The sequence below is a fragment of the Littorina saxatilis genome, linkage group LG13 (genome assembly GCF_037325665.1).
Source record: "Littorina saxatilis isolate snail1 linkage group LG13, US_GU_Lsax_2.0, whole genome shotgun sequence".
Taxonomy (NCBI): Eukaryota; Metazoa; Mollusca; class Gastropoda; order Littorinimorpha; family Littorinidae; genus Littorina; species Littorina saxatilis.
Genome location: NC_090257.1, coordinates 28,257,365 through 28,272,737, shown reverse-complemented (window position 1 = coordinate 28,272,737; position 15,373 = coordinate 28,257,365). Strand labels below are relative to the sequence as shown.

The following is a 15,373-nucleotide window of genomic DNA, read 5'->3' as shown; positions in this document are numbered from 1 at the left end:
CTCTCTCTCTCTCTCTCTCTCTTTCTCACACTTGTCCACACAACATCTCTCTCTCTCTCTCTCTCTCTCTCTCTCTCTCTCTCACTCATTCCCTAGTCTGTCTTTCTCTGCATCCACTTTCTTTCTCTTCGACTTGTCTGTTTTTTTCTGAATTTTGTTCTTCGGATTTTTCTGTCTTCTTCTTTGTTCTTCTTTTTTGCTTCGTCTCTCTCTCTCTCTCTCTCTCTCTCTCTCTCTCTCTCTCTCTCTCTCTCTCTCTCTCTCTCTCTCTCTCCTCTCCCCCATACTCTGTCGGTCTCTCTCTCCCCCTCTCTCCCATAGTCTGCCAATCTCTCTCTCTCTCTCTCTCTCTCTCTCTCTCTCTTTCTCTCTCTCTCACTGTCTCCTCTCGTTCTATCTTCTCTCTCTCCACATATTTTCTTTTATACATTTTGTCCTATATTTTCTTCCGTCATCATTTCTCCTTTTGTTACCTAACGTTTCTTTATTTCAATTTCACAGATAGCAACATATATGCGAGTCACAAGTCAATTATTTTTCTTAAACTTAACTCTTTTTCAAAAATACATCCGATCTCTAAAGGGGTACCGTATCTATAAATACCTATGCACATTTTTGCAATCAAGATCAGCAAATTGACATAGTTTGCTTCAGCGGATGAAATAGAATTCCTTTTAACTAGGCCAAATAGGGCATCCCGCACATCAACATGAATTCTCTTTGAACAAGCGGTGAAGAAGGCTTCTTCAACAAGATTCCACACTTTGCTTATTTTTATACAATAATAAAAGAAATGTTCGATATAATCTGTCTCTTCTGTACAATGTGTACAACTAATACTCTCAGCAATGCCCATTTTATACAATATAATGTTCGTTGGATAAATGTTATGAGTTATTTTCCAGTGTAGCAGTCTCAATCTTACTTCTTTTGATGCGTTGCTTGCTATCTGCCAAATGTCCTTGTTTATTTCAATTCCCATCTTTCTTTTCCAGAAACTGACTGCAATAGTCTCAGTTTGATAAGCGTCTACCATTAATTTACGAAACTGCCTGGGTTTACATGTACTTATTTTTTGATAATCCATTACCTTCATATCTTGTATTCCATTATCATTCATCTTCAAAAAAAGGGATGCTATTGCTGTGCGAATTGCCCCATATTCAAACAGTCTTGTTGGTTTATGCCCAACTCTTTCACAAATCCTGTGAAATGGTAAAAACATATTATTCTCGTATAAATCCTTCACATAGCATATATCAGATGTAACCCAATCACGTAGAAACATTGTCTTGCCACGATAAGCAATTAGAGAGTTATTCCATAGGCATAAATTCTCCAGCTGGGTCATTTTTTTCACGCATGGTAATATCTTTTCATGGTTGTCAAGCCAACATTCTAAAACGCTTTTCCAGAACTTGTTTGTAATCAACCCCAACCCTTTAAATAAGGCTGGTTTGACGTTTGCTTGAAAGCAGCATAGATTTTTTCCGAGTTTGGAGAACATACTGAGTGGAATACTTTTCCAAGCTTCTTCGTTTGGTTGCAGTAATTTCGAAAACCATCCAAGTACAAAGGATTTTTGAAAGTCACCCAAGTCAATCATATTTAGGCCACCTTTACTTGTTTCCTGGCACATAACTTTTCGTTTTACCTTTTCATAGGCTTTTGTGTTTGAAAATCTTTTTTTCCAAATGAATCTGAAAAACATTGAGTTCAGTTTACATATGATCTTTTCGGGTATAATCAAAGCTTGCAAAGCATGTGTTAATTGAGGGATCAAAAGTGATTTTACAAGGCAAATCTTTCCCATTATACTGCAGTTTCTCTTAGACCACTTAATCATTGTGCTCTGAATATGATTAATTTTTTCTGTCCAGTTTTCTTCGATTTCCGAGGCTTCTAAATTATTACTAAAATATATACCAAGAATTTTGACTTTTGATTTCCATCTGAAGCCACATGGCTGCTCCTCAGAGTACTTCTGTGAACCCAACCACATGGCCTCCGATTTCAGTCTGTTCACAGCCAGTCCTGAGAACTTGGAGAAATATGACACCAATGTCAGAGCATTTTGCACATCATCAGTGCCTTTCAGAAAAAGCGTAATATCATCAGCGTACAAGATCATTTTCAATAGTCTTTCTTGATTAGTACTATTGGCTGATGGCAAGAATACCCCTTTAACTGACTGATCTGCCCTCATCTTGACTGCCAGCAGCTCTAAGGCGAGCACGAAGGCCATTGGTGAGAATGAGCAGCCTTGTCGAATTCCAGCGTTCATTTCTATAGGCTCTGACAACCACCCCATATAATTTACACAACTTACTGTTTCGTTCATGAGCGTAGTGACCCATCTAACAAAAGTGTGTGTACAGTTGAGTATGTGAATGTGTGTGTGTGTGCGAGTGTGTATGTGTGAGTGTGACTCTGTGTGTGTGTGTGTGTGTGTGTGTGTGTGTGTGTGTGTGTGTGTGTGTGTGTGTGTGTGAGATATACTCTGTAAGGTTGCCATACACACAAACCAACATACACCCACACACACACACAAATACACACACACACACACACACACACACACACACACACACAAAAGAACTCTTTTTAGACAATTTCACATGATTTTGAAACGTTGATATCGTAAAACATTCAAATTTAATTTGTGGTCAAACATCAAACAGGAATGTGTGAACTGATGAAAGAACGTCATTGTACAGTCCAACCTGCCCTGGAGACCACCTGTCCATAAAGACCACCTGCCAATATAGACCACCTGTCCATAAAGACCACCTACCAATAAAGACCACCTGTCCATAAAGACCACCTGCCAATAAAGACCACCTGTCCATAAAGACCACCTGCCAATAAAGACCACACCAAAGGATCCCTGACGGTTTTGATTATATAAATCACCTGTCCATCAAGACCACCTGCCTGTGGAGACCAAAGACCACTCAATTTCGGTCCCAACTCACGATTTTAACCTGTCATGGAAAACCACCCGACATCTTGTCTAACTCGTGTAACAAACCCACTTTACAAATGCAGACCTATTATATCGTATCCATCTCTCCCAGTGACTTTTTCGTGCAGATGAACACGAGGTAAAGTATATGGGCCATGGCAATTCTATTGTCTGACCTGATCTCATTAGGACTTGGACAGTCACTCCACTCCAATCCCTCCGCCCACCTCATCTTCTTAAAGAAAACATCATTGCAACGCATTTCTCTTCAGTGACCCCGGGTGTCTGGACCGCTAACTGCAATTGCTAGCCTGTGACGAAAAACTGGCGATATTTTTTTTTAATATGATAAGGGACTGGTCGCCCTGACCCTTCATGGCTGAACAAGAAAGCAGTGGAGCAACAACTGTGACTACGTGGGCGGTAGACGATAGAGGCTATGATGCAAAGTTGTTACAACTGCGCTGTCCACCCCAAAAACACAGCAATTGTTCGTATGAATGATGAGATGTCGAAAATCTTTTAACTGCGGCATCAAAACAGGGAGACTAAACCGATACCTGCCTAAAGAATAAGAAAATAAAAGATAACGAAAAAGAATAAAACGAACTTTTACACACGGCGGTGACCAGATCTGCTTAATAAAAAAATAAAAATCCTGCTTCAGTGTTTGCGTTCTTGATGAGTTCTTTTGTCTGTATCAGTTACACACGGTGAAGAATATGAACAACAACAATAACAACAAGATGAAGTAAAACAACAACAAAACAACAGAAAGAACAAGAACCAGAAGAACAAGAGAATAAAAAGCACAAGTCGCGTAAGGCGAAAATACAACATTTAGTCAAGAAGCTGTCGAACTCACAGAATGAAACTGAACGCAATGCAACGCAGCAAGACCGTATACTCGTAGCATCGTCAGTCCACCGCGCACGGCAAAGGCAGTGAAATTAACAAGAAGAGCGGGGTAGTACTTGCGCTGAGAAGGATAGCACGCTTTTCTGTACCTCTCTTCGTTTTAACTTTCTGAGCGTGTTTTTAATCCAAACATATCATATCTATATGTTTTTGGAATCAGGAACCGACAAGAAATAAGATGAAGGTGTTTTTAAATTGATTTGGACAATTTAATTTTGATAATAATTTTTATATTTTTAATTTTCAGAGCTTGTTTTTAATCCAAATATAACATATTTATATATTTTTGGAATCAGAAAATGATAAAGAATAAGATGTACGTAAATTTGGATCGTTTTATAAAATTAATATTTTTTTTACAATTTTCAGATTTTTAATGACCAAACTCACTCATTAGTTTTTAAGCCACCAAGCTGAAATGCAATACCAAACCCCAGCCTTCGTCGAAGATTACTTGACCAAAATTTCAACCAATTTGGTTGAAAAATGAGAGCGTGACAGTGCCGCCTCAACTTTCACGAAAAGCCGGATATGACGTCATCAAAGACATTTATCAAAACAATGAAAAAAACGTATGGGGATTTCATACCCAGGAACTCTCATGTCAAATTCCATAAAGATCGGTCCAGTAGTTTAGTCTGAATCGCTCTACACACACACACACAGAGACAGACAGACAGACAGACAGACGGACAGACAGACACACACACACACACACACACACACACACACACATACACCACGACCCTCGTCTCGATTCCCCCCTCTACGTTAAAATATTTAATCAAAACTTGACTAAATATAATAACAATCACCAGCTGGCTTGTAATTATGTAACTAATGTACTACCATGAGTACAAACAAATGAAAACGAAAATGGTCTATGTTAGAAATACATTTACTCATCAACACAAAAAACCTGTGAGAAACAAATGTGTGACTTATTATATATACAAGAAAAGAATTTGAAGAAGAAAAAACCAAGAAGTTAACAAGACGTGTTATGATTACGTCACTAAACAGTGGTACAAAACACACTCAGAGATACACTAGGCACAAACAAGTTAATTAAGGACGAGGTGGCTAGGGGGGAAGCGGGGAGGGGGGAGGTTAATTTCAAAATAAGAAAGAGCAGTGTTTCGGTCAAAAACATATGTGTAAATAATTATGTTTTACTTCGAGGAAAGCCGTCCCCCCAAAATACAACAAGAAAAACCTCTGTGCAAGCCGTTTACCACATTATTTTTTGTTAAGGCCAAAAAAAAAAATTGTCTGTTTAGGGTAACCCGACCGACCCTATCGATTTGGCGCCGACCCAAAAACTTTGTTTTGATTTAAAAAAAAAAAAAAAAAAAAAAAGAGGTAAAAATGCTAAAAAAAGACATTTGGCGTTTCTTTCTTTCCCTTTCTCTCTGTTTTATTTATACGTTAGTTTTGAAACATGTATTCATCAAATATAAGAAGTGAATGTTCAGCCATTTACACACACAAAAAAAAAACAAAAAAAAAACAAACAAAAAAACCCTACCTACCTACCGACCCTACTTTTTTTGGTCATGTTACCCTAAACAGACATTTTTTTTGGGGGGGGGGCCTAATATACAACTGATGTGTTTTATTCGATATACTTATGCTGTTCAAACAGTCCTAATTCATGTATTCAGTGTTTGCATTGTGACCAAGGTTTTGTGAGCAATTTAAGGTTATTCATCGTTTACCCTGCACATGGCATGCTAGATTCAACTTTGTATGTATGCATGGATATGTATTTGTCATGTGCAGTTACCATTGTTTAGCTTATGTATTAGTCATTATTAAATGAGAATTGTGCAAGAAAGTGGAAAGTGATAACAACATTGCGTGTTATGGGGCATTGCGTTATCCGTGATGGCGTCAGAATTTTGCACTTTCCGGTCATAGCGCATATAACTTTTGTGTTTGCTACGAGTGCAGACTATTTAGCTTCATAAATAAAGCAGGTGAGCTTTGTGCGATGAACCGTGAATATTACAATATGCATTTGGTATGGTTGTTCTATACGACAGTGGAAATACCGTATAAATTGTAACCTGACCCCCATTTCGTAAGAGTCTGTACGTGCGTGCTAGAGTCGTATTGGTAGCGCTCTAGAGAACAGCTATTTTAGGAAAACATAAGAAAATGTGAAAAACATATGTTGGAGTGCACATACACAAAGGGTGTATTGTTTAATTTAGCATTAGGCTTTTTTTTAAAAACTTTTTATTGTACGTGACTGTGGACAGTACGTAAACTTTACTTTGTACTGCTATTTTGCATTTGTGTTTGAAAAAGGTACTCGTTAAAACTAGGTGAAGAAATGTTTATGGTGAGTTGTTAAAGTAGTAACGCGCCCTGCTATTTTAAAGCATTTAATTGGATATGAATGGTGGTATACGACGGGTTATTACTGTCAGACACGCAAAAACGTTCAACCCAAAAATCCCGCGTCCGACTTCAGTAATAGTCATGGTGTGTAGAGTTAAACTAAATGTCAGTGGCAGATAAAATATATCTACTACATAAATTACTTATAGATAAGAATGTCATTTGTCAAAAATATAAACAACAACCAATAATAATACTACCTGCTGAGGAAAAGTGTAAATCTGGTAGGACACAGCAAGTAATGTAGTATTCTGTTTATCTCCCAAAGCCTCGTGCAATCGTTGACGTCAAAGCAAAGAAACGTCACTCCAGAAAGTATGGTGTGACGTGTAAGTTCTAAAAAATCTTCAAGGTGAAACAGCAAAGTGTTTCCATAATGACGTTTGTCTCGGTGACTCTGGCATCAATAGCAGTGGAAATGCAGGTCCCTGCTTGACTAGTTTGACACGACCTCATTTACATGATATACACATGTGTGGTTTGAATAATATTGTTATCTCATGAGTGGTCCCTCTCGTATGTAGGATAAGTACAATTACAAAATGGACAGTGTAACTCAAGGACTACTCTACGTTTAGGGTTTCATCGACTCTGTAGTTATTTTATGATTTCAACATTGGCAGTGTGACTATGTGACTACTCTACCTTTACAGAAGCAACAATGACTATGTAGTCACTTAACACTGTGACATATAGTACATCATTCTACCAGCAAAAGTGCAACCAAACACTAGTGCTTGCCATGTGTTATACGTTTGCTAGAAGAATTATACACTATATCACACAGTGTTCAAAATTGGTCACAGAAAGGGTGTTCAAAAGGGGAACACTTCATTTTACTGTGTAACATTATAAGATGTTTGATGGGTTGTTGACAGACCAGCTTTTTTGTCGGTCCGAGGGGGGGCATATCGTCTTTTATTTCATATTTATTGACCAAGGCCGAAGGCGAAGGAAAGAATCGCGATCTTGTTTCCGACTCAGTACCTCTTTGTTTTTCATTAGACCTGTCATTCTGCTTGCTCGGCTTTGTTAGATGTTTGCATATCTTGTTGCTATTTTCTTTGCTTTTATCATTGTTTCTTATTAATTGTGTGCTTCGTTTATCGATACAACGTCTTGTGCACGGGTCAAAATGTGTGTGTCAGGGGTCGTTTTACTTGAACTTGACGTTCGTGTTTCTCCGAACGTCTGTGTATCGAAACACAGATACACGCACTCCATGACTTTGTAAGAAGACAAAACATATCGCTAGGTTTCATTTGTGTTTGATGAGTGTATGACCTTTCATGAAGTAGTTTTGGTTTTTGTTTACTTTTGCCAGTTTACCAGTTCGTTTTTGGAACTTTGCAAAGCAGTGTCGTGTCGTCTGTTTAGGTCTGGGGAAACACCAATGAAAAGAGCCGAAGAATCCCCGAGCGTTTCTATTGGGTTTGCTTTTGATTATCCATGTATAACCTGCTTCCTGCAACTATGGTAACCGGGGATTTATTGCCTGGGGAACATGAGATTTATTTCCCAGGTGCTTGTGAATGAAAACTCGTGAAAATGATGACAATTGCATTTCACGAACATTTAAAAAAAACGTTAACCAAGTGCGTATAGTAACCAAGCGAATGTAGCTATTCCATCAATTAGGAGCATCCCTACACTTGATCACGTACCACAACTCAACACCCTAGCAGCTTTTTGTGTTGAGGTGGATTTGTTTTTCTCCTGGGTTTTAAAGAAATCAATTCATCAAGAAATTCCCGCAATGCGCAGAGGGCACCCAGGCTGTGTATTGTTGGTATGTGACCAAGTGGAGGTGCGTCTGGCCTTATCCCACGTGACAGCCTGACCAGATCGACAACGGTGAGCTCAACTATTTACAAGGGAAGGAGTGTGCCTTGAATTAACTTTTTTTGTCACTTATAGTTTACTCACACCCTATTCTATTGCAAATTTAAATTTCAACAATTTTCTTTGAACTTTATTTTGTAATGTGTATGTCACGGAATTTGCCAGAAGCAACCGCCTCACGCTGGCCATCACCCTCCACCCTCACAAGCTGTCAAGAACTGCGACCTGGCACTCGCCCAACGGACAGGTCCGCAACCAGATCGACTTCATACTTTCCCCCACAGCGTTTCAAATCCAGCATCAATAAGGCTAACACAAGAACGTTCCCTGGTGTCGACATCGGCAGCGATCACGATCTGGTGCTAGCAACCTTCAAGTTGAAGCTGAAAGCCAAACGCTGCCCGAAGAGCCCTCGCATTCGGTTTGACCTTGAAAAGCTCAAAGACCCAGAAGTGGCTGAGATGTTTCAGGCCCAAGTTGGTGGCAAGTTTGCAGCCCTCAGCCTTCTTGACAGTGATGTAGACACACTCGCCAGTGACATCAAAGATGTGCTACTTACAACAGCAGAGGGAGTGCTGGGCAGGCAACGCAAGAAAATCCAGCCATGGGTGACGTATGAGGTCCTGGAAAAATGTGACAAAAGTCGAGAGCTGAAAGGGAGAAAGTATACTAGTGAAGTCGCACGGAGAGTCACTGGAAGAAGCGTCAACTACATTGGGGTGTGCACGTTAAAGATCCCACGATTGACAAAAGGGTCTTTCCTGGCAAAATTGTATAGGCATAGATAAAAATGTCCACCAAAATACCCGTGTGACTTGGAATAATAGGCCGTGAAAAGTAGGATATGCGCCGAAATGGCTGCGATCTGCTGGCCGATGTGAATGCGTGATGTATTGTGTAAAAAAAAGTCCATCTTGCACGGCATAAATAAATCCTGCGCCTTGAATATGTGCGCGATATAAATTGCATAAAAAAAATAAAAAAATAAAATCCCTGCGCTTAGAACTGTACCCACGGAATACGCGCGATATAAGCCTCATATTGATTGATTGAAGTATCTGGGAGCCACCCTGTCGAAAGACGGCACCAGCACGGCAGAAATCCGCATACGGATCGCCACAGCCATATCAGCCATGGCCAGATTGAACAGGGTGTGGAAAAGCAACATCAGTTTCCAAACAAATTGAAGCTCTTCAAGTCGCTAGTCATCTCCATCTTACTCTACGGCTGCGAGACTTGGACACTGATGGAGTCAACTTTGTGCAGGCTCTTCAAGTGTCCAAATACCCTGTGTGCACGCATGCGCACGATAAAGATCTCAAGCTCACGGTGAAAGTCTCAGGGCTTGAAGAACACAAATATTCAGCAAAAAGCACACTCACTACACACTTTCCCCAGCGATAACAGCACGAATCTGCTAGAGGAAATTCCTTGAGGACAATAGAGTATATAGGCTTGCTTAAAATAAGCATTATGCTTGAGTTAGACATCCTTAAAGCCATATATTGTTTATGTCATGATTAAAATTCAATAAAGTCTTGTTTAAACCAATAGAGTATACCAACTATCGAATACTCAGTGATGGCCCTTAGTGTTGTGTAAACCAGTCTTACCCAAAAGAAATGAAAACACACCCGTCACTGGGTCAGGACGATCAGGCACAATAAACAGTGTTGATAAACGTGACACGCCGCTTTATACTATTACGACAACTTTGAAATACGACAATTGTGAAATACGACCACTGTGAAATACGACCACTGTGAAATACGCCAACTGTGAAATACGACCACTGTGAAATACGACCACTGTGAAATACGACCACTGTGAAATACGACAACTGTGATATACGACCACTGTGAAATACAACAACTGTGAAATACGACCACTGTGAAATACGACCACTGTGAAATACAACAACTGTGAAATACGACCACTGTGAAATACGACCACTGTGAAATACAACAACTGTGAAATACGACAACTGTGAAATACGCCAACTGTGAAATACGACCACTGTGAAATACGACAACTGTACCAATAGGACTGACCATTTGACGGATCCTTTTTTTGGTATTTTCACATAAGAACTGGTAAAATACAAGAAATATCCCATACCACACAGTGTTGTTTAACGTGACTGCCGCTTTATTGTAGCGAGCCAACTGTGATATACGACAACTGTTTCAGTAGGACTCACCATTCAGAATTCCTTTTTCGGTATTTTCAAATAAGAACCGGTTAAATACAAGAAATATCCGTCTGACAACCTGCTGTCTGTTAACAGATCTCATAACCGTCAAAGTTGACGAACTGCCTTAATCTCTTAGCAAACCACGGATCATTCTCAGCCAAGAGTGCTGACGTTTTCAACACTTGCTGGATATCCTCCACGAACTTCGTGAACTTCTGTTTCTGTGAACTTTGTATACATGTCATGATTGTAACCTTTGTTAAAATAAACTTATGTTTAAACCAACTTCGTGACGTCAATGTCCTCGTGCGTTACCAGCGCCACGCGGTGGTCACGTGACTGCATCTGGCGGTCAAAGGTCACGTGGAAGACGAAGGTGAACAACTCGTTTTTCGGCGTGTGGTCTGACAGCACGAAGATGCTGCGCGTGCAGGATTCCGCCGCGTGCACGATGTTCTCCTGGATGGCGGCACCCGGAGGGAAATCCCTGTCCTGCAGGATACAGGCGTGACCTCGCTTCTCCAGGGGCTCCACAATATTCTTCAGAGTGAAAGGCAGGTCTCTGTCCGCGTACCATACAAACACCGATCTGCGCTGTCTACTGGCTTGAGACTCGACGCTCGTCTGTTTGTCAAACACCGGGTTGTTTGCAACCAGACGCACGATGTCCTTACCAGCATCGCTGTCTCTTGCATTTTGGTTGTCAGCATCGTCGCTAAAGAGGTCGTCGCTTATGACAGAAGGGTGCTCGCTTCCCAGTCTCAGAGTAATAATTTTAGGAGGAACGAGCTGGTTAGCGTTGGATCTGTCCTGGACTGTGTAAGATGTGTCCTGGCCTGTGTGAGATGTTACCTGGCTGTTCTTCAGATTCAGCTGGAGATCGCTGACTGACAGCTGTCTGTCGAAAACAGGACTATGTCCCGCTTTGAGACAGTAAGACTTGTTGTGCTGAGCTAAAGAGTTCTGTTCCATGAAATCGTTCTGTTCGTTCTCCGCGGTGGCAACAATGTCGTACAAAGCCACGGGCTCAGGACCCTCCGGCGTATCGTCTTTCTTGCCCTTGCCTGTCTCTTTCGTTGCTTTCTCCGGGTCTTTCTGCTTCTTCTTCTCCGATGCCCGGAGGTGCGGCATTTCGTAGAGGAGCTTCTTGGTGAAGTGCTTATCCTCTGTGGTGATGTAGCGGCCCCGTTGGATGTACTGCTGCACGTGCTTGTTGGTGATGTCTTTGGCGGAAAAGTTGTGGACCACCACCGTCATGAAGTGGACCATCTCCTTCTGGCACTTGCTGAGGCCTTCTTTCGTGGCGGTGACGAGGAGGTCACTGTCCTCCCAGGCCTTGCCCAACACCACCACCAGACGCTTGCTGTTCTTCACGCAGTGCCTGACGTTCTCCGACGTCGTGAAGCCCACGAAGGCGTCGCGGCTGTAGAAGAACACCTTGTACCTCCCGCCCTCCTCCAGCGCCTCGATCAGGTGACGCAGCACCCAGGCACACGCCGTGACATCACAGCACACGCTGACGTCATAGAGGGTCTGGTGGTCGGGCGGGTCGGTGTCGAATGGATGCATACCCGTGTGAATGTAGAGAAAGACTTTGAGGCGGCGGCGTTGGATGAAGGCGATGACAGCCAGGGTGAAAAGGAGGAAAGCGAAAAGGAGGGGGACGGCTATGGGGGCGGCCAGTTCACCCAGGGAAGCGGACGACTTGCAGACGAACTCCCTGTCAGGAACCAGGGTGAAGAAACGGCCGTCTGACTCCTCAGTGCTGCACTTAATGATGTCCCAGTCCTCCGCTTCTGTCTGTAGGTGAAATGAAAAGCAGGGGATGTGAACAACGAACACTGAGAGAGGGGAGGGGGAGACACAGAGAGAGCTGCAGGATGCTGTATAGGATTCGGTCGATGTGTTTGTTTGTTTGCTTGTTTGTGTGTGTGTTTGTGTTCGCATATAGATCTCAAGAATGAACGGACCGATCGTCACCAAACTTGGTGAACAGGTTCTATACATTCCTGAGACGGTCCTTACAAAAATTGGGACCAGTCAAACACACGGTTAGGGAGTTATTGGTGGATTAAGATTCTACAAGGACTTATAGAGGGACATATTAATGGTCAAAGGGAAATAACCTTCTCAGTTGGTGGCAGTGAGAATGGTTATTTCCCTTTGACCAACGGGGGTGTTTTTCCTACCTCGGAGGAATTTCTTGTTGTTTATGTTTTTCCTTCTTCGCACGAACACACTCTCGTAGTCATTATTGGTTTAAATTTATCAGTTTGGTTTCTCAGTCACCTGAGGCCAATATCTTTATCAAATACTTGTGAAAGACTTATGTAGACATGCAATGGCAATTTCAATCATTTCGTCCATCTTGTTATCTATCCACGAAAGCCGTCTCTACAGCCATCACTGCGTCCGTCTACAGTTTCCTCTATCATTTTCCTCTTTCTTCTGTGCACATAAATCCTCTCTGCAGACATGATCATCTTATGCAATCGCGTCATTGCTTCCGTTTTGTCATCTGTCCACGAAAGTCATCTCTACAGATATCACTACGTCCGTTGTCAGTTTCCTCGATTAGTTTTCTCTTTTCCTTCTGTGCGCATAAGTCCTCTCTGCAGACACGATCACCTTATGCAACCCCGTCATTGTTTCCGTTTTGTCATCTGTCCACGAAAGCCATCTTTACAGTCATCGCTGCGTCCGTCATCGTGTTCCTCTATCCTTTTCCTCTTTCTTCTGTGCACATAAGCCCTCTCTGCAGACATGATCATCTTATACAACCCTGTCATTGCTTCTGTTTTGTTATCTGACCACACAAGCCATCTCCACGGCCATCACTGCGTCCGTGTACATTTTCCTCTGCCATCTGTGCGCATAAATCCTCTCTGCAGCCCTGACCCCCTCATACAATTCCGTCATTGCTTCCGTCTACGAAAGTCATCTCTACAGACATCACTGCGTCCGTCATCAGTTTTCTCCATCATTTTCCTCTTCCTTCTGTGCGCATACATCCTCTCTGCGGCCATAACCCCCAGGGCCAGTCCCAGCCCCAGGGGCAGTAGGAGCAGCACGCCTTGCACGTGCAGCAGGGAGATGACCAAGGGGCCGGAAGGAGGAGGGGGGCAGCTGGATCGAGGAAACCACTCCTTCGTCCAGTCAGACAGCAGCCCCGAAGCGTGCAGCTGGCGAATTCTGAAAATGACATGAGAGTGTGTTTTTATGTGATGTTATCTCTTACTCGAGCCAAAAGAAAGATTTCTCTTTAATGCATTCAGACAATACAGTTTTATTGAATTGAATTGACTTGAATTGAATTGCATTGAATTGAATTTAATTGAATTGACACAAGGAGGACGGGTGTTGCAAGGATACATTTTCACATGTTTATATATTTTCTTTGACAACATTTGCCGTAATGGTCACAGCAGTTTCAGTAAGTTTGAGGCCGTGATCGGCGTCCCCTTTTCCTCACCGTGAAAATCGTTTGGCCATTCTACCCCGGGGCATGACATCGACAACGCTCTTGAGCATCGTCATAGCGTACAATTATGGGGTGAGTTCAATTTTAGTCTCTGAGTTCGACAGATTGATTACATGTTGTAATTTCCCTTTATGCAACTTGTTGTGCATTACATTCCACGGCTTTTTAAACAATGAATGAATGAGAATAAAACACTGTTTGAACATTGTTAACACCAAAAACAAGGAGACTGCCAACGATCCAAAATTCAGAATAAAAAAAACAAGAAAGGTAAGTTGTTGGAACGTTTGTTATTGACAAAACAATACGTTATAGTCACAAATATATCGACCCAACGGTCTTTTAAGTGCACAGACAAACAAGTAGTAACAACTAATTTCCAATAAGTAATATAACTAATATTAATATATTTGTGATGTGACTGTAACGATGTTTGTCAATAACAAACGTTCCAACAACTTACCTTTCTTATCTTTTGATTCTTCATTTCTAACAGCAAACTTACACTTCGGAAAACGGCTTAGTGAGAGCGGAGCCCTTGGGGAACACCAGGCCTTGCGTGATCGTCTTGATGTCGACTGGAACGATCTCAAAGTCACAGTCAAACAAACTTTGCATGACGAATCCAGTGTAGAACAGCACGAAGTCTTCAGTGCGAACCTTTTGTGTCAGAACTTGGAGATCTTCTGAAAGAACGTCGGGGTCTTCCCTTGCGAACTGCTGCATCCCGCGCGCAATGTCTTGGTGGACTTTGTTGTGGCTGTTCTGGAAGAAGATCGTTTCTGACATGCTGAATGTGGTTACAGTCGTTTAGCCGTGTGAACCTCCGTGTGTGTGAGTGTGTGTGTGTGTGGGGGGGGGGGTGGGGGTGGGGGAGGAGGGATGGTAGTGTGTGTGTGGGTACATAGTGGGTGTGGAGTATCGTCTGTAACATGAATATGTCTATCCTTTTTATCCATTTGCTCTCTAAAATGCGACAGTAATCTGCAATGTGCAAAAACCAATATAATGAAACCTGTGACTTATTTTTCGTGGTTAGCTAGTTAGTTAGTTAGTTAGCTATTGCTTTTCGGGTCCAGCGGACCATAATAGGCCAAATCAGGACCCCACAAGTTAATCATTACACATTTTTAGATTAAAACAGTTCTAATACATAAAATCCGTAACGTCACCCGAAGGCAACACAAAAGTCAAAGCAAAACCCTATATGTCAAATAAACTAGGTTGTTTTAAAATTCAAATCTTAAAATAAAGACCAGACTCCTTTAAAAACCCAAAAGGGAGCTGTAGAGCTGACCTCTGTAAAAATACTTTTCAAGCTCGAGGTGCCAAAATACTTTTCTCGTTGATCATACAGATCAGCACACTCGGTGAGAAAATGACTCACAGTAAAACCAGTATCACATGCGTAGCACCATGGTGCCTCTTCTCTTTTAAGCAGATGAACATGAGTTAGATAAGTGTGACCAGTATGTAACCTGGCCAAAACACTTTCTTCTTTTCTATTTGAAGCCACTAAAGGAAGTGGCTTTAACAGGTCAGGAAGAGTTTTATACAATTTGTTTTC

General features: G+C 41.8%; 3 protein-coding genes across 4 annotated transcripts in view; 1 reads left to right on the top strand and 2 right to left on the bottom strand.

Annotated features, from left to right (window-relative positions):
- LOC138945442 (uncharacterized) overlaps positions 1-15,373 on the top strand; it is a 387,771-nt gene that overhangs the window by 244,111 nt on the left and 128,287 nt on the right. The gene's annotated exons all lie outside the window — the stretch shown is intronic.
- LOC138945428 (protein toll-like) overlaps positions 5,474-15,373 on the bottom strand; it is a 41,107-nt gene continuing 31,207 nt past the window's right edge. For both annotated transcript variants that reach the window (XM_070316857.1, XM_070316858.1), the window contains exons 5-6: positions 10,620-12,125; positions 5,474-10,537 (exon numbers count right to left, since the gene is read on the bottom strand). In XM_070316857.1, the coding sequence (XP_070172958.1) occupies positions 10,412-10,537; positions 10,620-12,125 (1,632 nt within the window). In that variant the 3' untranslated portion in view covers positions 5,474-10,411. The remainder of the gene's footprint in view (positions 10,538-10,619; positions 12,126-15,373) is intronic.
- LOC138946069 (glutamate receptor 3-like) lies at positions 12,255-14,625 on the bottom strand. Its single transcript, XM_070317583.1, has 2 exons — positions 14,312-14,625; positions 12,255-13,517 (listed from the first exon to the last, which is right to left on the bottom strand). The coding sequence occupies exons 1-2, from the start codon at positions 14,593-14,595 to the stop codon at positions 13,241-13,243; spliced, it is 561 nt and encodes a 186-aa protein (XP_070173684.1). The 5' UTR covers positions 14,596-14,625; the 3' UTR covers positions 12,255-13,240.

What these genes read in the sequence shown, in the direction of transcription:
- LOC138946069 (XM_070317583.1), bottom strand. Translation starts at nt 14,595, where the DNA reads ATGTCAGAAACGATCTTCTTCCAGAACAGCCACAACAAAGTCCACCAA. An exon ending in ACTAAGCCGTTTTCCGAAGT is followed by an intron (nt 13,518 to 14,311) that starts GTAAGTTTGCTG and finishes TGTCATTTTCAG; the next exon opens with AATTCGCCAGCTGCACGCTT.